At 39.1% G+C, this 24,047-nt stretch overlaps 1 protein-coding gene across 1 annotated transcript; it reads left to right on the top strand.

The window, feature by feature from the left end:
* Window positions 1-19,383: 19,383 nt before the first annotated feature.
* Window positions 19,384-20,999, top strand: LOC105893833 (macrophage-expressed gene 1 protein-like). The gene has a single exon (XM_031571207.1). It carries the CDS (start codon window positions 19,902-19,904, stop codon window positions 20,997-20,999), a length of 1,098 nt encoding a protein of 365 aa, XP_031427067.1. The 5' UTR covers window positions 19,384-19,901.
* The last annotated feature ends 3,048 nt before the right edge of the window (window positions 21,000-24,047 follow it).

The raw sequence follows: 24,047 nt of genomic DNA, 5'->3' as shown, positions 1-24,047 counted from the left end.
TAAAGTCGAAGTGGGACTTTACTTTGTAGAATAAGGTAAGCCCATATTAAGGTCAACAGCAGTATTTTGAACCTACTGGGCGTCACATTTGAAGTGGCTAGTGCTGGTTTATGGAATTGTTTTCCAAAGGTTGATTCGGATAGGTTAAGTATCGTTGCCCAGATACATTTGTCCATAGGGTGATTCTAACTCATAAAACCTAGAATTGATTCCCCAACGACAGAGGATTCCCTTTGCTCAAGTTTATATTCATATAGTACTGGGGCGATGGAGGGCATCTCTTCAGCAGTTCATATGGCTGTGGTAGGTGGAGTCATATTCGTATTACGCAAATCATTTCGCGCTGTTTATTTCCCCCCTGTTTAGTCCCGCTCAAATTAATCATATCGTGCCAAAACCTGTATAACTGCGATACAGAGCATTCAGGACTTTGGTTTAATAAATTGTGCCTATCAGCACCTCCACGCCCAAAACAAAAACACAAATGCACGCAGGACCGCGCTTTCTCAGTCTCAGGCCTCGACGGTATGACATTGTAACTTGCACAAAACCATCAAAAGCCATGGACAACTGATGCAGTTTATAGTATAAACAAAAATACACCAAATATGATTTAACGAAGTGTGTTGTAATGTGTGTGTTTGTAAAAGCTCTACGGCAAGGTAGAGGTTAATAGCATATACATGGGTTTGTGCAGACAGCATGCACAGCACACACATCTTCCCTGTGCGTCGCTTTATAATCTGCCTAGAGAGACATTATGGAGCTCAATACTTGAGGGCTAAATGCCTTGGATTGCAAACACCCACAACAGTTTAGTGAGCACTGATACAAACTTTGGTCATACCTAGTGACGTCGTATTGTTAAAGCTGGTCGTTTTTGAGTTTCTGAGCTTGTAAGCACGTCAAGTGTTTTATCTCCCCTTTGCATTACTGTGTATCATCAATGTAAATGTGAGGATGTTATTGAAAAACAGCATGTCATGCATCACTGACCGATCCCATTGCATTAGAAGACGTGCACAACTGCATCTTAAGAAACTTGGGCAGCGCCATTTAGAGGGGCGTAAATTGGCACAATGTAATTTGCAAACACGCATTCTACAAAAAACAGACCGAATGTGGTCAGCATAAAAGCTAGTCACTCTGTTATCATTCAGACGTAGACATTTAATTTGTGTAACACCAACTCTCACACAAGTCAACTGTCAACCCAACAGGAGGTTGAACTAATTTCCCAAGGTTTTGAAATTTCGGAAACATTCAATTGCCCTGCATTTTTATCTTTAATCAGGTTTTAAGAATGATTTCTAAGACAAAAAAGTAGCTGATAAGGGGCCTCATTTATAAAATGTTGCGTAGAAGCCATCCTCCATTTGATCTAAGACATTTTCTGAAATGATCAAGTGTGATTCAGAGAAAACGAACATACACACAAAAAAAACACGTGTAGGGGAGAGCGGGGTAATGTGGGACACCGGGTAATGTGAGACACCCCCTGTATCTAGGCAACGGAACACATTTGTGGTCATGTAACCATTATGTTTTCAAGACCCTCCCATTCCCCCCTTGCCATGAAGGAGGGGTTGGTGCTGGTGCTGTGGAAAGTATGTTTTTTCACAAAAATGTGTTTTTTGCATGTAAAAGTACATTTTCTAGATGTGAACTTAATCAACTGTTGTGTCAAAGCAAATTGATTCAGGTAGAAAAACTTATATCATACATGTTGATGAACTTCCAACACATAAAACCATGTGATTGATGCTAGTGAAGATAAGCCTGAATTGCTAAGAGATGTTGTTTTTTCTAAAAAAGTGGCTGTGGGGTAAAGTGAGACAAATGCTGTGGGGTAAAGTGAGACTGTGGAGAGAGATCTAACCCTGGCAAAACAGTCCCCATCTACCAGATTGCAGGACTTGTAAATGAGGCCTTGTCAGCTGTGACACCACGGAATATCACTTCTGGATTCAGGTCCACTGGGATTTTCCCTGAGGAAGCGTTTGCACCATCCATGGTGTCAGACCGGCCAAATCCTGAGCTGCAGCCTGCATCCACTGGTCTATCCACTTCAGATGATCCAAGTGGTCCATCCACTTCAGATGATCCGGATGGTCCACGCCCTGCAGATGATCCACCCCCTGCAGATGATCCAGAAGGTCCAATCCCTGCAAATGAACCACCTGCAGATGAACCACCTGCTGCAGATGATCCACTCGCTGATGCAGGTCCATCCACTGCGCGTGGTCCACATGGATGTGCTTGCCAGCTGACTCAGATGTGCCATGTGTTCCGAGCCGACCTGGATATGTGTCTCCTCGTGAAATCCTACCACTTCCCAAATGTCCCCCCAGAGCACAAACCAAAAGAAAGCGTGTGAAGACAGCCATCCTAACTGATACTCCTGAGAAGCAGACAATAGAAAAGGCTTATGAAGAGAGACAAAAGAAACTGGCAGGGAAAAAGCAAAATAGCAAAGAAAAGGGAAAACCGAAAAAGAAAGCACCCAAAAAGAAAATCATAGATAGCGGCTCTGAGGAGAGTGTTGTCCCTGTCGAACTTGATGATGAGTTTGACAAAGAGAGCTCTGAGGATGAGAGAAGTGATCCTGGAAACACAGATCTGTCCGTGGGTGACTTTGTCCTAGTTAACTTTGCAACCAAATACAAAATGAGTATGAGGCTGATGTTCTAATCCAGGAGGGTCTAGTCCTGTGTTCTGAGTCCCAGGCTGTTCTAGCTGGTTCTGATTATGGTCCCATGACTGTGTTCAAATATAACTGGTTTTATCTGTCATTTGAATGTTAACAAAAACATTTTGAATTATATTATGTTGTATATGATTTTGTTCAGAGTTACTTTCAAGTGTTTAAAAAAAATTGCTTAATTGACAAATCCCCTTGATTCTGTTACTAGTCCGATATTAGTTTTGGAATGTGTGGTTGTCAATCTAGCTGTCAGGATTCTTACTGTTACAACATGTGTTGTTATGGTAGTTTTAAAATGGAAAAAGTAAGTGGTTCACTTTACCCCCTTGATTTCACTGGTCTGTCTCACTTTACCCCTAAGCTGGGGTAAAGTGAGACACAAGACCACTTTTTTTAAAACAATCATATTTTCACTGCCCTTAGTCCTGAAGACATTCTGATCATTTCAATTGCTAGGAGACATCCTGAATTAATGGGAAATGTGTACATTTTACTGATATATCAATTTAGCTCGCCTAGAGGAGAGCAAATGTAAAAAATGTCTCACATTACCCCGCTCTCCCCTACGCCAATCCTTCAGTTATAAATCACAAATGATCGTGGAATTGTGTGCAACTGAATCTCCGCCCCAACGCCCCTACTTACATTTACATTACATTTAGTCATTTAGCAGAAGCTTTTGTCCAAAGCGACGTACAAGGGAGAGAATACTCAAGCTACGAGCAATAGAACCTGGTGTAACAATAAATACTACTTTACATATTAAGAAATATAACAAAATGAAATCTACTTACTCTTAATTAGCATATAAATTGAGCGCATTCTCAATGCACAAACTCTCTGTGACAATGGCAAGCAAGAAAGAAACACTAAAAAGAAGAATTATAGTGAGGCTACTCATTGAGTGCAAGAGGGGGAACTAGGGAGATTGCCTTCTCAAAAGGGTCCTATATGCTACCGTGGCTCCACCACCATAGACATAGTATACTATGTCTATGTCCACCACCACCGAGGCTGGCTACACGAGAGGGAGGGGCGACAAAACAAAGGAATAAAGAAACCACTCTAGCCTGATATGTACAATACATGCACTCTCACTTACAATCATAGCAACAATCAACAGGCTAGAGGAAAAACAAACCAAAGGCTAGTTAGGCTATAATCAACACCACAATCATACACGTAGAAAACAGCAACCGACAATGCCGACTGCAGTTGAACCAGTCTGCCGCTCACGTTACAGTTTGCGAGGAACACTATGTTTGTATCAGGTATCCCACGGCAGCCACAATACCCAGCGGGTGCTTGTATACAGAAATCGTCACGCACACACTGGTACACCACGTAACCGTATATTTATAACTTGCCCCACCTTGTGTGGTTAGTCATTTGAGGTCATCATGGCTCTCCGACTAGTCCTTTGCCTTGTCCTCTCTTTCAGTAGATACATTATTGGCTCTCATCCACTCTCTCGCCAAAGCAATGGGCTTCGCGACTGTCGGGAAACCGTAACGATCCCGGCTCTAGAGGTGTTGCCTGGTGGAGGCTGGGATAACCTCCGTAATTTGGATATGGGAAGAGTGATGAACTTTAGTTATTTCCAATGCCAAACCTCAGAGGACGGAGTCTATCTCATCCCCGATGAAGTGTTTGTTATCCCACAGAAGGTGAGTGAAGTGGAGACCACTTCGGATATCATCTCCTCATGGCTCGACCAACACAGTACCACCTCCCAGTCGATCAACGCAGGTGCGTCTTCTTTCTCCGTCCTCAACGCAAAGTTCTCCTCAGAGAATCAACGAATGAAGACGCATCAGGTCAGAGAGGCTGCTGTTACTGCCCGTATACAGGTAGGTGTATATCAGAGAACTTAATGGCAGGCACATGCAAAAATAAATGGATACAATTAACTACTGGTCAAGAATGGATTGCATAACATTTATGTCTGATACTGTGATAGGCTACTATCTTGTCATTCTTTTTAGTAGTCTAAATTTTATTTATAAAATGTTAAGTTTAGAAAAACATAAATCACACCAGAAATATGCATATTGTAGTTTACTTCTAATCTTGTTTATTCTTATCGTTATCTGAAAATTACCATCGCTTTTTAATTAGCTTTGTTAAGAGAACAGATTGCTCTCATAGAAAACATATTATTGCCCTCATAAGTAGTCTTTAGAGGTGGGTATGTGTCATAATTGGAGTAATGAGGGGTCATAAAGGTCATAAAGGGTTATTAATATGACAATTTGGATGGATGGTTAGTTTTGATCTAGCTTTGGGTGACAGCTTGCTTGTCATTTTGGATGGATGAGACAGGTCCTCGGCCCTTTCTCCCCCCTCCACACAGGCAGTTGACCCCCACAAATGGTGGGAATCGCTTGATAGTAAGGTGTTATCTGAGAGGGTGAGATTTTCCCGGCGTAGCAATGGTGTTTCTGACCAGGTCTATCCTGTTGGCATAGCAGGGGTCAGGAAGACTGGCTGGTCTAGGCGTGAGCACGGGGTTGATAACAGAAATTTGGTGTTGAATGATGTCGTAAACCGGTGTTACCAAGTAAACCATATGGGTTATCAGGCGCTCAAGCATAGCAACGTCTTGTCAGCCTGTGAGATGTCATTCTTTCATATTATAGCAAACTTTAACATGATATACACATAATCCCTATGGTCTAATGGTAATGATACCGGCTTATTCAAGTCTAAAAGACTTAGTTTTGTAAGGCTTGACCCATAAGACATTTGTTCATGAGATGCTAGCTCAACAAAAGCAGATATAGTTCAACAGCACACACACACACATGCATGCACGCACGCACCCACAGACACACAGACACACATACACACATACAAACACAGAGACATAGAGACAGATACACAGTATACTAATAGTTATATTATAAACAATAAAACAGAGTATTGTGTAATATGTGACTATATTTTAGTTTAATCCCAAAACAGCGTGATACATTGAAGACATACAACACACACACACACACACACACACACACACACACACACACACACACACACCACCACATTCACAGTAAGAGATGAGAAAGGTGTTAAATCCACTTTGTTAAGCAACTGTCATACAAACACAGAGACATAGAGACAGATACACAGTATACTAATAGTTATATTATAAACAATAAAACAGAGGTATTGTGTAATATGTGACTATATTTTAGTTTAATCCCAAAACAGCGTGATACATTGAAGACATACAAACACAACACAGACACACAACACACACACACAGAGAGATACAGCAGTCATACAAACAGAGACACAGAGACAGATACACAGTATACTAATAGTTATATTAAACAATAAAACAGGGGTATTGTGTAATATGTGACTATATTTTAGTTTAATCCCAAAACAGCGTGATACATTGAAGACATACAAACACACACACACACACACACACACACACACACCACACACACACACACACCCACACACTCACAGTAAGAGATGAGAAAGGTGTTAAATCCACTTTGTTAAGCAACGTGTATACACAACACATTCGGGACCTACTGGAATGACTTCGATAGAACAAAAAAGAAAAAAAGTCACCCCATTAGTTGATGGTAGAAAATGGATAGAACATTTGAAAATTATACAAAAAGGTAACCTAAATTCTGAACAAAAAGCCTTAAATGCTCAGTTGAGAAAACAAATTGAATACAAAATTGAAATACCTCAAGAACAAAAAATGATGTGGTGTAGATGGAGGGTACAATCAAATGCTGAAACACAGCACACCTAAATTAAGAGAGACAATCTTGAAATTATTCAATTTAATCCTGTCGTCAGACCCCTTTTCCAGAACAATGGAAAGGTGAGCCACATCACACCAATTCATAAAAAAGGTGACAAACATAAACCTGACAACTATAGAGGCCTCACACAAGGCCGCAATTAGGGAACTTATTTTGTGCCATCCTGAACAACAGAATAACACAATTTATCCATAATAATATCAAAATTCATCCCAGATAAGTTTTTCAAAATAACAGACCAACTGTTCATATATACACATCCCATACACTCATAGAGGAACATGTACAAAATGTTAAAAAGGTCAAATATTTGGTTGTTTCATAGACTTTAGCAACGCTTTCCACTCAGTATGGCATGATGGACTTATGTTGAAACTAATTCATAGTGGAATTGGAGACTAAATGTATGACATCATTAAACAGGTATAAAACAATAAATGCTGTCTAAAAATTAACAACAGAATAACTGGTATTTTGACCAGACAAAAGGAGTTCGACAAGGCTGTTGAGTAAGGCCAACCTTATTCAACATATAGATCAATGATTTGGCTACAGAGCTTGAAAGATCTGCGGCCCCAGGTCTTATATTTCTAAATGAAGAAATGAAAGGCCTGCTTTTTGCTGACAATCCTCTCCTACACTCCCCTAGTGTAGAGGCGCTTCAGGAAAGTCTAAATATTCTTAACTAATACAGTCTAACAAGGCCTCCCCTTCCAATTAACCAGGATAAGTCCAAAATCATGATATTCCAGAAAAGACACACCATACTTAATAGTGTTTATAGGATCACAACTGGCGAACAAAAACTTGAACAGGTAAAAATATATTGTTATTTAGGATTAATGATTTCATCTACAGGACATTTTGATGGTGTAATAAGATATTTAACTGAAAAGGCAAGAACAACATACTACATGCTAAGGAACTCATCACTAAAATATAACCATCCTATAAAACACTGCTTACAAATTTTTGATTCACTACTGAAACCAATACTATGTTATGGTAGTGAAGTTTGAGCAGAGGGGGTGGACACCCCGAGAGAGAGCCTATCTATTAAAAAAACAGGGGCTCAACTAAAAAAAAAAAAAAGATTCAACCATTGCTTCAAAACTGAAACAGCTAAAAGAAAGGAATAAAGAAAATTACATTAACTACGGGTTTTCCCTTTTTCTAACTGTCCATTACGTGTATTGCTATATGTATATCTTATGAATTTAACTTTACTTGATTATATTTACTTAATTATTATTATTACATTTTTCCCTGTATTACTATTATTATTGTTGTTACTGCTTAAGTGCTTGGGTAATGTTGTATTGTACAGTCATTCCAATAAAGACAATGGCATTTAATTGAAATGCAGAGAGAGAGAGAGAGAGAGAGAGAGATGCAGAGAGAGAGATATACAGAAGAGCGAGAATCAAAGAAATGCACTCCACTCTGTATAAAAAACAACAACAAATTCAATAACTCATATTGCAGCATGAAACAATACGAATCCTTTGTAATTAGTCAAGGGAACGTCCAAGGGTTAAGATCATCAGCCTTTGGACTAAAAAGTAACGAGTTATTTAATGAGTTCAAGGGGAGGGGGAGAGAGGGACACTTACACCAAATGGCTGCCCTGGAGTGACACAGGGAACGACCTCAGGGATGGAATCCTTATCTGGTTTAAAGCTAAATATACAAATTATATTGAACTTGTTAGAGGAGGTGAAAATTATATATGGCTTAAGTTAAAAAATAAAAATAAAAGACCTGAGCTCCAATACCCAAAACATATTCCTATGGACAATCTACATCCCTCCAATTGAATCACCCACTTCCAAACCCAGGGAAACATCCTAATTGTAGGTGATCTGTATGCACACACAGCTGAAGAAGCACACACTACTAGCACAAACAGAGACAAATACATGAATAACAAAACTCACACCAGTCTTACTCTTCCATTAAGGAATAACTAATAAAATTAACAAATAGAAAGGGGAAAGAACTACTGCAGCTCTGTTGGTCCCACTGTCTGTACATAGTCAATAATTGCCTAAGAGGGGGCTCCTTTGGCCGCTACACCTACAGCGCCTCTCAGGGCAGTAGCACAGCAGATTACGCATTAACATATTTGGACCCTTTCTCGCTCAGAGCAGTCACAGTCAGGCAACAACCCCCTTTTTCAGACCATAACCAGCTCAGAATACACCTAAAAAGACTCCACTCTAACCAACCATGTTCTAACTCCAGTAATTTATATAACATAACAACTCAATAAAGATGGGCGCAAAGCAGAATACCTGAATATCAGGAAGCAATGAGTAGCCATGAAACTCAAGAACAGCAGTAAAGAAGGAGTAAACATAGCCACAAAGCACATCTTGTGGCACAACAATCAAACTTACCTTTCCAAAAACCAAACCTACCCCCTAAAAAAAAAGAAAATGCAAGAAAAATGGTTTGACTCAGAATGTAAAAAACATTAGGAAAAACTAAGACAATTATCCACCCAAAAACACAGGCCTCCAGACAAGAAAAGTCTGGGCCCCGGACGGCATTCTAAATGAGATGCTTAAACATGCAGACTATGAATTCAAATCAAATCAAATCAATTAAAACAAACTTTTCAATTTAGGGCTTAGAACCGGCTTCTTTCCTGAAGTATAGAATGAAGGACTGATAACACCCATATTTAAAAGTGGAGACAAGACAGATCCACAAAAGGGGGATCTATATAAATTCAGGTGTAGGAAAAGTCTTATGTAGCATCCTAAATTCACGAATCATAGACTTCATCACAGAACATCACACAACACTAAATTTAGAACTACACATCATAGCTTCACATTAAACACAGTAATTGACAATTAAGGGCACACAAATAATGCAAAGATTTAGGCCTGTTTTGTGAATTGTCAAAAAGCCTTTGATTCAGGCTGGCACAGCGGCCTTTTCCTAAAATTACTTGAAAGTGGTATCAGAGGGAAAACATACGATCTGATAAATTCAATGTACACTAATGGGTAGTGCTCAATTAAAGCTGGAACAAAGAAAACAGAAGCTTCCTTTCAGAGACGTGGAGTAAGACAGGGCTGTAAACTTGCACCTCACTAAATTAAATTTCTTCTCTTTGCAGACGACTTGGTTTTGCTGTCCCCATTAGCAGAGGGACTACAACAGAACCTGAAGCTCATACACATGTTTTGGCAGACTTGGGTCCTGACCATTAAATCCCAAAAAAGAAAAAATACTAACTTTTCAGAAAAATCCAGAGGTCAGGGAAAGAAATTCACTATGCAGGAACATTTTAGACAAGTGTTGTGCTCCTGAGCAGCACTCAGGGAACTTGGAGGCCCGATTCCAGCCCAAATCATCTGGCAGAAAACTGCATTTTGTATCTGCAAGTTGAACTGTTAGTGAAGAATAGATCAGATGTACTAAATGTTTAGAGTTTCAAATGTTAACAACAGGAAGAAAGAACAACATAAACTCGAAAAACACAAATGAGAAGTTTGAATGTATGTCAGTGGCAGAATAGGAGGTTAACAGTGTGAAATGGAGCGCCGAATATTGAGACTTGTAGTAAGGAGGATGAGAGACATTTTGGTCACAGCACCATAAATAAGATTTCTAAGACTAGTCTTTTTTCCTTTGTGTATTCATTTTAGAAAACTCAATGCACTGATTTTTGTCCCCCCTATAATGCTGCAGGGGCCGGGAGCAAAATATTATTTTGTAGTATTTTAACTGGGCATTTGTTCATTCATGTAGATGGGGTCATCTAAAAGGAAAAGCTGTATGGTTTGTACAGTGTTCAGTAATTGTAAGGCTCAAAATATTCCAACCAGTCATAGAACCAATCGCAAGATATGGCAGCAAACTTTTAGGTCCTCTGATGTACAAAGGATTCGAAAATGGAGACAACAACCAGTTGAAACCTCGGTATACAGAGATTTTGTTATACTCAAGTTATAAAGGAGTACCCATAACAATGCATGCAGGGCTGAATTACGCCAGTACCCTTTATCAAATAAAATTGAAAAATGATCCATCAAATTCTGGAAACATATACAAGTGACCCCAACTCCTATTGTTTTAAAACCCTTGATAGCCAAGAGATGCGCAAAAACACTGCCTTTTAGTGCTAAGGCTCACACAAACTAACACAAGAAACGAGCACAACCAAACTAATGTGACTAACAACCAGCATTAGATCTATGCCATCCTTGCACCACCAAACCAAATTGTGAACAAAGAAAGAGAAAACTACATTACATATTGAACTGAACAACAAAAAGACAAAACACACTTCAATGCTACACTAAAAAGTTGATCAATGTACTTAAACTAGTTATGTCAACATTTTCCATATACATGAGTGGTGTTCAAACTATTTTAATACTATTATTACAGAGGAAATAACTAACTTAAGTGAAACCAACAAAACTTTAGTAAGTCATTTAAATATTTTCTGGTCAAGTCAACCTTAATTGATCAGGCAGTGTTCATCTAACTAAACAGACATCCATTACACTGACCAACAAAGACAAAAACTACCTGACATGTTGAACTGAACAACAAAAAGACAAAACACACTTCAATGCTACACTAAAAAGTTTATCAATGTACTTAAACTAGTTATGTCAACATTTTCCATATACATGAGTGGTGTTCAAACTATTTTAATACTATTATTACAGAGGAAATAACTAACTTAAGTGAAACCAACAAAACTTTAGTAAGTCATTTAAATATTTTCTGGTCAAGTCAACCGTAATTGATCAGGCAGTGTTCATCTAACTAAACAGACATCCATTACACTGACCAACCTTACATATGTAATTCTTACTCAAATGCATGTACTTACACCACCTGAACAACTCCTTGAAGTTCCAACTTAACTGACTTGGATAAGCAGTACTTAAATAGTTTTCATTGTTGTAAAGCTAGTGAATTCACGTTGGACTTACTAAACCTAGTTATGTCAACAAATTCCACCCCCATGTAGTTAAGTAAATTCAAATCACAATACGTTGATTCTATATTATTATTTGTTACCACAATCACAAATATTTAAAAACCACAGGCTTTGAACTTGTTTACCATAAAAACACTAATGGTAACATGGTTAGTATTACAAATGTGAGTAATACCTTAAAAAATGTCCTGCATATCAAATACCCCATTTTACAACATGTATAGTTTATATTTATCTCCCTAACCTTAAATATAAATGTGTAGATGACCAAGTATAAGAAGGACAAAACTACCTGACATTTTGAACTGAAAACAACAAAAGACAAAACACACTTCAATGCTACACTAAAAAGTTGATCAATGTACTTAAAACTAGTTATGTCAACATTTCCAATACATGAGTGGTGTTCAAACTATTTAATACTATTATTACAGAGGAAATAACTAACTTAAGTGAAACCAACAAAACTTTAGTAAGTCATTTAATATTTTCTGGTCAAGTCAACCTTAATTGATCAGACAGTGTTCATCTAACTAAACAGACATCCATTACACTGACCAACCTTACATATGTAATTCTTACTCAAATGCATGTACTTACACCACCTGAACAACTCCTTGAAGTTCCAACTTAACTGACTTGGATAAGCTCAGCTAACTTAAATCGTTTTCATTGTTGTAAAGCTAGTGAATTCACGTTGGACTTACTAAACCTAGTTATGTCAACAAATTCCACCCCCATGTAGTTAAGTAAATTCAAATCACAATACGTTGATTCTATATTATTATTTGTTACCACAATCACAAATATTTAAAACCACAAGCTTTGAACTTGTTTACCATAAAAACACTAACGGTAGCATGGTTAGTACTACACCTGGGAGTAATACCTTAAAATTACTCCTCCATACCTAGGTTTTAACTGGTTGTTGTCTCCATTTTCGAATCCTTTGTACATCAGAGGACCTAAAAGTTTGCTGCCATATCTTTGCGATTGGTCTATGACTGGTTGGAATATTTTTGAGCCTTACAATTACTGAACACTGTACAAACCATACAGCTTTTCCTTTTAGATGACCCCATCTACATGAATGAACAAATGCCCAGTTAAAATACTACAAAATTAAACTATTTTGCTCCCGGCCCCTGCAGCATTATAGGTAGGGATGGGTATCGTTTGGTTTTTATCCGATACCGGTACATAACCGATACTTTTAAAACGATACCGGTGCCTAAACGGTGCCGGAACCGATACTTTTATAAAAAAAAAATAATGACGATTGACGACATTTAAGAAAGGCTTTTTTTATTGCCAAGGCAATTTTTTTTCTTCAAATTGAACAATATATTAACTGTTTAAAGTATATTATAAATATAATACATACAAAACACTTGGATTCAAACTACAGCTTTCAAACTTTTTTAACTTTCAAACTATGAACATTATATTAACTGTAAACAACAGTTATTAATAGTATACTTAAATAAATATAAATAAATACAAAAAACAGCTTCAAACTTCTTTTGGAGTTTGGAGTCAAAAATGTATTATTTTTTTGCATTTATTTCATGAAATTTCACCATTTTATGATTTGTTTATACCTATCTTTTCTATCTTGTTTATAGTTAATCTTGTTACTTGAACACACTGAGTACGAGAAAATGTGTACTGCCCCTTTAAGAGACTACGTAGGTAGTTTAGCTGTCATCTCCGTATATTTTTCAGTCTTCGGTTGCTGATCTGCCGTTGACTCTTGCCTTCTCGCCCCTCTTTTCACGCAATTGTTTTTGTTGCATTTGCTGCAAGTCGCGATGTTTGAATATTTTTGTGCGAAATACAGCCACACTTTTGACCGTTTAGCTTTCGGTATTTTCTCTGTTAAAAGGTTGATGGCTAGTTCTGTTTGTGCTTGCTCTGTGAAATGCTGCATGCTCTTCACTGTCATAAGACTGTTGCTATGAAAACACCAATGAGCGTGAGCGACACAGGACACCGTTTACATTGGGAGCTGGGGCAGTTTTACATGTGCCCCGCGGAATCTGCCTAGCAACCGTTTTCAATTGGCTCAGGCACCGAAATGAAGCACCGAAATCTGCGTTGCATTTCGGTCCGGGTAGGTACCGGTTGTATTGGAACCGGTTCCATATTGGTACCGGTTCTCGGTACCCAACCCTAATTATAGGGGGGACAAAAATCAGTGCATTGAGTTTTCTAAAATGAATACACAAAGGAAAAAAGACTAGTCTTAGAAATCTTATTCATGGTGCTGTGACCAAAATGTCTCTCATCCTCCTTACTACAAGTCTCAATATTCGGCGCTCCATTTCACACTGTTAACCTCCTATTCTGCCACTGACATACATTCAAACTTCTCATTTGTGTTTTTGCGAGTTTATGTTGTTCTTTCTTCCTGTTGTTAACATTTGAAACTCTAAACATTTAGTACATCTGATCTATTCTTCACTAACAGTTCAACTTGCAGATACAAAATGCAGTTTTCTGCCAGATGATTTGGGCTGGAATCGGGCCTCCAAGTTCCCTGAGTGCTGCTCAGGAGCACAACACTTGTCTAAAATGTTCCTGCATAGTGAATTTCTTTCCCTGACCTCTGGATTTTTCTGAAAAGTTAGTATTTTTTCTTTTTTGGGATTTAATGGTCAGGACCCAAGTCTGCCAAAACATGTGTATGAGCTTCAGGTTCTGTTGTAGTCCCTCTGCTAATGGGGACAGCAAAACCAAGTCGTCTTCAAAGAGAAGAAATTTAATTTAGTGAGGTGCAAGTTTACAGCCCTGTCTTACTCCACGTCTCTGAAAGGAAGCTTCTGTTTTCTTTGTTCCAGCTTTAATTGAGCACTACCCATTAGTGTACATTGAATTTATCAGATCGTATGTTTTCCCTCTGATACCACTTTCAAGTAATTTTAGGAAAAGGCCGCTGTGCCAGCCTGAATCAAAGGCTTTTTGACAATTCACAAAACAGGCCTAAGTCTTTGCATTATTTGTGTGCCCTTAATTGTCAATTACTGTGTTTAATGTGAAGCTATGATGTGTAGTTCTAAATTTAGTGTTGTGTGATGTTCTGTGATGAAGTCTATGATTCGTGAATTTAGGATGCTACATAAGACTTTTCCTACACCTGAATTTATATAGTTCCCCCTTTTGTGGATCTGTCTTGTCTCCACTTTTAAATATGGGTGTTATCAGTCCTTCATTCCATACTTCAGGAAAGAAGCCGGTTCTAAGCCCTAAATTGAAAAGTTTGTTTTAATTGATTTGATTTGATTTGAATTCATAGTCTGCATGTTTAAGCATCTCATTTAGAATGCCGTCCGGGGCACAGACTTTTCTTGTCTGGAGGCCTGTGTTTTTGGGTGGATAATTGTCTTAGTTTTTCCTAATGTTTTTTACATTCTGAGTCAAACCATTTTTCTTGTATTTTCTTTTTTTTTAGGGGGTAGGTTTGGTTTTTGGAAAGGTAAGTTTGATTGTTGTGCCACAAGATGTGCTTTGTGGCTATGTTTACTCCTTCTTTACTGCTGTTCTTGAGTTTCATGGCTACTCATTGCTTCCTGATATTCAGGTATTCTGCTTTGCGCCCATCTTTTATTGAGTTGTTATGTTATATAAATTACTGGAGTTAGAACATGGTTGGTTAGAGTGGAGTCTTTTTAGGTGTATTCTGAGCTGGTTATGGTCTGAAAAAGGGGGTTGTTGCCTGACTGTGACTGCTCTGAGCGAGAAAGGGTCCAAATATGTTAATGCGTAATCTGCTGTGCTACTGCCCTGAGAGGCGCTGTAGGTGTAGCGGCCAAAGGAGCCCCCTCTTAGGCAACTATTGACTATGTACAGACAGTGGGACCAACAGAGCTGCAGTAGTTCTTTCCCCTTTCTATTTGTTAATTTTATTTTAGTTATTCCTTAATGGAAGAGTAAGACTGGTGTGAGTTTTGTTATTCATGTATTTGTCTCTGTTTGTGCTAGTAGTGTGTGCTTCTTCAGCTGTGTGTGCATACAGATCACCTACAATTAGGATGTTTCCCTGGGTTTGGAAGTGGGTGATTCAATTGGAGGGATGTAGATTGTCCATAGGAATATGTTTTGGGTATTGGAGCTCAGGTTTTTAAAAAAAAAATATTTTTTTTAACTTAAGCCATATATAATGTTCACCTTCTCTAACAAGTTCAATATAATTTGTATATTTAGCTTTAAACCAGATAAGGATTCCATCCCTGAGGTCGTTCCCTGTGTCACTCCAGGGCAGCCATTTGGTGTAAGTGTCCCTCTCTCCTCCTCCCCCTCCCCTTGAACTCATTAAATAACTCGTTACTTTTTAGTCCAAAGGCTGATGATCTTAACCCTTGGACGTTCCCTTGGCTAATTACAAAGGATTCGTATTGTTTCATGCTGCAATATGAGTTATTGAATTTGTTGTTGTTTTTTATACAGAGTGGAGTGCATTTCTTTGATTCTCGCTCTTCTGTATATCTCTCTCTCTGCATCTCTCTCTCTCTCTCTCTCTCTCTCTCTCTCTCTCTCTCTCTCTCTCTCTCTCTCTCTCTCTCTCTGCATTTCAATTAAATGTCATTGTCTTTATTGGAATGACTGTCCAATACACCATTACCCAAGCACTTAAGCAGTAACAACAATAATAATAGTAATACAGGGAAAAATGTAATAATAATAATTAAGTAAACATAATCAAGTAAAGTTAAATTCCATAAGATATACATATAGCAAATACAAGTAATGGACAGTTAGAAAAAGGGAAACCCCGTAGTTAATGTAATTTTCTTTATTCCTTTCTTTTAGCTGTTTCAGTTTTGAAGCAATGGTTGAATCTTTTTATTTTTTTATTTTAGTTGAGCCCCTGTTTTTTTTTAATAAATAGTTTAAAGGCTCTCTCTCGGGGTGTCCACCCCCTCTGCTCAAACTTCACTACCATAACATCGTATTGGTTTCAGTAGTGAATCAAAAATTTGTAAGCAGTGTTTTATAGGATGGTTATATTTTAGTGATGAGTTCCTTAGCATGTAGTATGTTGTTCTTGCCTTTTCAGTTAAATATCTTATTACACCATCAAAATGTCCTGTAGATGAAATCATTAATCCTAAATAACAATATATTTTTAGCTGTTCAAGTTTTTGTTTGCCAGTTGTGATCCTATAAACACTATTAAGTATGGTGTGTCTTTTCTGGAATATCATGATTTTGGACTTATCCTGGTTAATTGGAAGGGGAGGCCTTGTTAGACTGTATTAGTTAAGAATATTTAGACTTTCCTGAAGCGCCTCTACACTAGGGGAGTGTAGGAGAGGATTGTCAGCAAAAAGCAGGCCTTTCATTTCTTCATTTAGAAATATAAGACCTGGGGCCGCAGATCTTTCAAGCTCTGTAGCCAAATCATTGATCTATATGTTGAATAAGGTTGGCCTTACTCAACAGCCTTGTCGAACTCCTTTTGTCTGGTCGAAATATCAGTTATTCTGTTGTTAATTTTTAGACAGCATTTATTGTTTTTATACCTGTGTTTAATGATGTCATACATTTAGTCTCCAATTCCACTATGAATTAGTTTCAACATAAGTCCATCATGCCATACTGAGTGGAAAGCGTTGCTAAAGTCTATGAAACAACCAAATATTTTACCTTTTTAACATTTTGTACTGGTCTCTCTATGAGTGTATGGGATGTGTATATATGAACAGTTGGTCTGTTATTTTGAGAAAAACTTATCCGGGATGAATTTATGATATTATTATGCTGGATAAATTGTGTTATTCTGTTGTTCAGGATGGCACAAAATAAGTTTCCTAAATTGCGGCCTTGTGTGAGGCCTCTATAGTTGTCAGGTTTATGTTTGTCACCTTTTTTTATGAATTGGTGTGATGTGGCTCACCTTTCCATTGTTCTGGAAAAGGGGTCTGACGACAGGATTAAATTGAATAATTTCAAGATTGTCTCTCTTAATTTAGGTGTGCTGTGTTTCAGCATTTGATTGTACCCTCCATCTACACCACATCATTTTTTGTTCTTGAGGTATTTCAATTTTGTATTCAATTTGTTTTCTCAACTGAGCATTTAAGGCTTTTTGTTCAGAATTCAGGTTACCTTTTTGTATAATTTTCAAATGTTCTATCCATTTTCTACCATCAACTAATGGGGTCACTTTTTTCTTTTTTTTTGTTCTATCGAAGTCATTCCAGTAGGTCCCGAATGTGTTGTGTATACACAGTTGCTTAACAAAGTGGATTTAACACCTTTCTCATCTCTTACTGTGAATGTGGGTGTGTGTGTGTGTGTGTGTGTGTGTGTGTGTGTGTGTGTGTTTGTATGTCTTCAATGTATCACGCTGTTTTGGGATTAAACTAAAATATAGTCACATATTACACAATACCTCTGTTTTATTGTTTATAATATAACTATTAGTATACTGTGTATCTGTCTCTATGTCTCTGTGTTTGTATGACAGTTGCTTAACAAAGTGGATTTAACACCTTTCTCATCTCTTACTGTGAATGTGGGTGTGTGTGTGTGTGTGTGTGTGTGTGTGTGTGTGTGTGTGTTTGTATGTCTTCAATGTATCACGCTGTTTTGGGATTAAACTAAAATATAGTCACATATTACACAATACCTCTGTTTTGTTGTTTATAATATAACTATTAGTATACTGTGTATCTGTCTCTGTGTCTCTGTGTTTGTATGTGTGTATGTGTGTCTGTGTGTCTGTGGGTGCGTGCGTGCATGCATGTGTGTGTGTGTGCTGTTGAACTATATCTGCTTTTGTTGAGCTAGCATCTCATGAACAAATGTCTTATGGGTCAAGCCTTACAAAACTAAGTCTTTTAGACTTGAATAAGCCGGTATCATTACCATTAGACCATAGGGATTATGTGTATATCATGTTAAAGTTTGCTATAATAGAATGAAAGAATGACATCTCACAGGCTGACAAGACGTTGCTATGCTTGAGCGCCTGATAACCCATATGGTTTACTTGGGTAACACCGGTTTACGACATCATTCAACACCAAATTTCTGTTATCAACCCCGTGCTCACGCCTAGACCAGCCAGTCTTCCTGACCCCTGCTATGCCAACAGGATAGACCTGGTCAGAAACACCATTGCTACGCCGGGAAAATCTCACCCTCTCAGATAACACCTTACTATCAAAGCGATTCCCACCATTTGTGGGGGTCAACTGCCTGTGTGGAGGGGGGAGAAAGGGCCGAGGACCTGTCTCATCCATCCAAAATGACAAGCAAGCTGTCACCCAAAGCTAGATCAAAACTAACCATCCATCCAAATTGTCATATTAATAACCCTTTATGACCTTTATGACCCCTCATTACTCCAATTATGACACATACCCACCTCTAAAGACTACTCTCATACACAACTCATGTTAAACAGTGTAATATGTTTTGTATGTAAAACAGAATCACATGGTAGAATATTACGCAACCGGGGGTAAAAAACTCCTAACCCTAAATTTGGAACCTCCCTGATTATTAAACAAACGCTATAGCATCTTATCGTTCCCTGAGCGCAAAACGCCAGTGGACCACCGTTGGCCCACTGGGGTCAAAGCTGGCGGTTCGCTGGTGAGTTAGAGACAAATGGCCCACCGTTTTGCAACTCCCTTTCAAAACAGTTTACAGTCTCTACTGATTTATACTTCTTCAGTCATTTTGACAAACCCTTAACATTTTTTATTGATGTTACCAGTGCATAACATATGTCTTTAATTGTCAAAACTAATTTTCACCCTGTGAGCCTTCTAATAGGCTACCATGAACTTCTTCTCTTTAGCGGGTGAAATTTTAAATAGACTATGCCAGGGATATGAAGAAATTCCAGGAATAACATTTTATATTATTTTACGAATATCCATGACTAGTTACATTATCCTCCAGTAGACTGATATATGTTTGCTATTTGGGTTATATTCCTATTAATTTGTTCTTGGTGCGAAACCATCTCTACACGGTGAAGGCGTATCCAGACTTCACCCTGGACTCCCATTTCTCCCATCAGGCTGAGGAAATTGCCGATGCTATAGAAAACAATCATACTCGGCAAGCAGCTTACCTGTCAGAGAAGCTAGTCCTTGACTACGGCACTCACGTGATAACCATAGTTGAAGCCGGCGCTTCTTTGGTGCAGGAGGACTATCTCAAGGCCTCTTATGTTGCCAATAGTGACACTTCACGGTCCACTGTGAGCGCTTCAGCCGGATTGAACTTTTTCAATAAAGTTAGCTTTAACATTGACGACAAAGGCTCCCATGAAACGTCAGAAACTCGCAGTTATGAGGGAAACTTGACGTATTCTCTGACCCTGAGCCACGGTGGGGCTTTGTTCTACCCTGGCATCACTTTGCAAAAATGGCAAGAAAGCACCCTCAACAATCTGGCAGCTATAGACCGTGCGGGAATGCCACTGCATTACTTTCTTACCAAGGCAGCGTTTCCTGACATTCCTGAACCAACCATTCGCAAGCTGGCAACATCAGTGCTTCAAGCTGTAGAGCGCTACTACTTCATCAACAGACGCCCAGGGTGTGTCAAGCCAGACTCTCAGAATTTCAATTTCCAGGCCAATGTAGATGATAGTAGTTGTGAAGGCCCAGCAACTAAGCTGAGCTTTGGCGGCGTCTATCAGCAGTGCACCAAACTCACACCAGATGCAGATTCAATTTGTGATGCACAAGCTCAGAAAAACCCAGGCACTGGTAATTACTCCTGTCCCGAGCCCTTCACACCAACCCTTTTACGATCTCAGGTGGTGGAGGAGGGGTATAGTCGTTATGAATGCCATCGGCAGTGCCATAGCTGTTGGTTAGTTTCAAAATGCTGCAAAGACGTGTGTGGCGACTCCTATTATGTCAGACGTGCCAAAGTTGATACGTACTGGTGCTCTACAAACAAAGAAACAAACGCTTCTTCTGGGTATCTCTTTGGGGGTCTCTACAGCCCATTGTTACAGAATCCTTTAACCAAATCCAAAAGCTGCCCTCCCAACTACATCCCTCTAAAACTGCTCGCCAACAGACTGATGGTGTGCCTGAGTAACGACTATGAGATAGGCACTCGATTCTCTGTGCCTTTTGGGGGATTCTTCAGCTGCAAGTCTGGCAACCCACTCATGGGAGGTCATCCTCGCTGCCCGCCGAAATTCAGCCAGCACCTAGCCGCCATAAGCGACGGGTGTCAGGTGCTTTACTGCGTCCAGTCAGGTATCTTCACCGGGGGGCAGCTGCTTCCCATCCGCCTGCCACCTTTCACCGACTCCCCGGTCGTGAACATGGTGGCCAACAGCACCGTGGCTGTCATGACCGAGGGCGGCAGGGCCTGGGTCCGAGTTGGAGACACAAAGATGTGGAAACTGGCCAATGCTGACGAGATCCAAAACGTATCAGAGCTGCAGAACTCAGAGATGTCGGGAGGGGGAAAGATTGGCGTTGCTGTTGCACTGATTGCCCTGATTGCCCTGGTAGTTGTAGGTGCTGTTGTCGTCATGAGGAGGAAGTAGAGTGGAACTAGGCTTCTGGTTGACTAGTTATTAGCAGCAGATATGAGGAGATCAGGGGCAAAGGGCAAACGGAGTCAGAGGGAGAGACCCAGGCTGAGTCACGGTCAGAGAGTGAGAGTGACAGTCCAACCCAGGTCCTGCTCCCATAACTCCTCTGGGTATTAGTCTCTGTGTCGGGGCTCCCCACAAGGTTAAACTAATGAGAGTGGAGAGAAAAAGGTATCATAATTAATTAATTTCTTTTCTTTTTGCACTATCCACACAAGCACAAGAACACTATCTTTTTGCACTATCCACACTAGCAGCACAAGAACACTTTCCTCCTGGGCATCTACACTGTCACAATCAATGCATATTGTACCATAGGGTCAGACCCATTCTTGTATCTGTAAACACCCCACTCCTTGTGAACATGTTCTCCCTATGTGTATGTGATTTATGTATGTATGTCTGTGAGTTGTATAAGTGTATAAGCTACTGGACGACCTACATTTCCCTCAGGATTAATAAAGTATCCATCTATCCATCTATCTATCTGTCTTAAAGAATGCAATGTTTTTGAATGGTTTGATTGCTGTAAGTATGCAGGGGAGGGTACACCGCCATCAGTGAAAAACTAAGAAAAGATAAAGAAACATTTTACAGCTAGGCTATTTCATATTTGTTCTCAAAATATTCTTTTGTGTTCCTTTTTATTGAACTTTGTACTTACAAACACTGAAATAAAAATAAAAAAAGTACAGTTTTCCAGAACATGTGAATAACCTGGACAGAGGCCTGTTTTTCACTGGCTTATTTATAACCTAGTTATATTAACGCTTTCTCAGTCTCAGGCCTCGACGGTATGACATTGTAACTTGCAGAAAACCATCAAAAGCCATGGACAACTGATGCAGTTTATAGTATAAAGAAAATACACCAAATATGATTTAACGAAGTGTGTTGTAATGTGTGTGTTTCTAAAAGCTCTACGGTAAGGTAGAGGTTAATATCATATACAGTGCCCTCCAGAATTATTGGCACCCTTAGTGAATATGAGCAAAACAGGCTATGAAAAAATGTATTTGCTGTTCATCCTCTTGGTCTTTCACTCATAATATTCACAAAAATCTTACCTTGTCATTTAAGTAAAATTATTGAAAAAAATAAATGAATATTTTCCTCCAAAACATGTGTGCCACAATTATTGGCACCCCTAAAAAATCCTATAATTAAAATCTAACTGAAGTATATTTCCAGTCATGTTTTACATTTTTTAAGTTCACCTGTTTGATTAGGAACTCTTAAGTGGTCAACCATGATTTCCTGTTTCACTGGAGTATACATTTGAGGTGCCTGGAAGAGGACATGTGTGTACATTGACCCCACGCACCGTGAGGAGGATGGTTCGACTGGCAAAAGAATCTCCAAGGATCACAGCTGGAGAATTGCAGAAGTTAGTTGAGTCTTGGGGTCAGAAAGTCTCCAAAACTACCATCAGACGCCACCTACTGTACATCACCACAAGTTGTTTGGGAGGGTTGCCAGAAAAAAGCCTCTGCTGTCAATCAACAATCTCACCGGTTAGATTTTTGTGAATATTTTGAAAGAAAGATCATGAGGATGAACAATAAAGAAATTTTTTCGCATCTCGTTTTGCTCATTTTTACTAAAGGGTGCTAATAATTCTGGAGGGCACTGCACATGGGTTTGTGCAGACAGCATACTTCTACGTACCTTCTCTTACCTTCCCTGTGTGCGTCACTTTGGATAAAACTGCCTGGGCATTATGGAGCCTACTACTAAGGGCCAAATGCCTTGAACACCAACAACAGTTTAGCGATCTCTGATAAAAACTTTGGTCATACCTGGTGACGTCGTATTGTAAAAGCTGGTTGTTAGCGAGCTTCTGAGCCGGGGCAAAAAAACATACATTAGAACAGTAGCTCACAAATTTACATAATGTCCCTTCAATGTAATGCACCACAGGCGGATCCCATTGCATCAGAAGATGTGGACCCCCAACACTGCATTTAGAGGGACGTAAATTGGCGCAATTTAATTTGGAAACACGCACTCTACAAAAAACAGACCAAAACTCGGTCTTTCAAATGTGGTCCGTATAAAAGCTAGTCACTCTGTAATCATTAGGTTAGGACAGGAGGTTAAACTAATTTCCCAAAGTTTTGAAATTTCAGAAACATGCAATTGCCCTGCATCTTAATCTTAAATCAGGTTTTCAGAATTAATTCTAAGACAGAAAGTAGCTGATAAGAGCATATAACACATTTGAACCTGAACTGAATTCTTTGTCTGAAGGGCTACCTTTATGTTTCTGATATCAAGACCTTGCTGACTGACTGTCTTAAATGCCAGTGCCAATGCCATTTCTCCTCCAATGTTCTCCATAATGTTATGAGGTTCTTGTGCTAGATAAGAAAACCTACAAAACCTGGCATGAATGTGCTGTTTGGAACATAATGGGAGAGGAATGCTGCCACCTGTTGTTGAAGTATGTGTGTTTTTGTGAGTCCATGACTGACAGCAGTCTTAAAAAATATAAGGCTATTTCTTTTACTACTTACTACTACTTACTGTGCTGAGCATAGATGCCAGGTATTCCTCAGATGCACATGTTTGCATATGTCAATAAATCAGACACATCACAGTTCCTGGTTCAGTGTAGCCTGATGGCCAACTCAGTTTCGGCTGGGTGATAATGCATTTGACAAAGCCTAGTAAGGTTTTTCTGACTTTGGGAAATTATTTTCTCTCATGCTCTTAAGACGTCCCGCATCCCACGTTAAACTAATCATGTGTTACTGGAAACGCATTAGTGCAATCGTAAATATAGTTTTTAATAACAATTATAACTGATATCTTTAGATTAACTGACAGCTTTAATTAAGTGATTCACATGTATTTTGTGAAATAGGATTCCAGACGCCCCAGTGATGATGTTCAAAGTCTCCTGTGTAGCGCAGCAAACCCCCCACCTTGCTACGGCCTTGGAGTACAGTAGGCTACAGTGGGCTAGGTGGCCGCCTTATTTTGTCGGATAGTCTTCCG

Source organism: Clupea harengus, chromosome 7, assembly GCF_900700415.2.
Source record: "Clupea harengus chromosome 7, Ch_v2.0.2, whole genome shotgun sequence".
Lineage (NCBI taxonomy): Eukaryota > Metazoa > Chordata > Actinopteri > Clupeiformes > Clupeidae > Clupea > Clupea harengus.
This window is presented reverse-complemented; position numbering and strand designations above follow the sequence as displayed.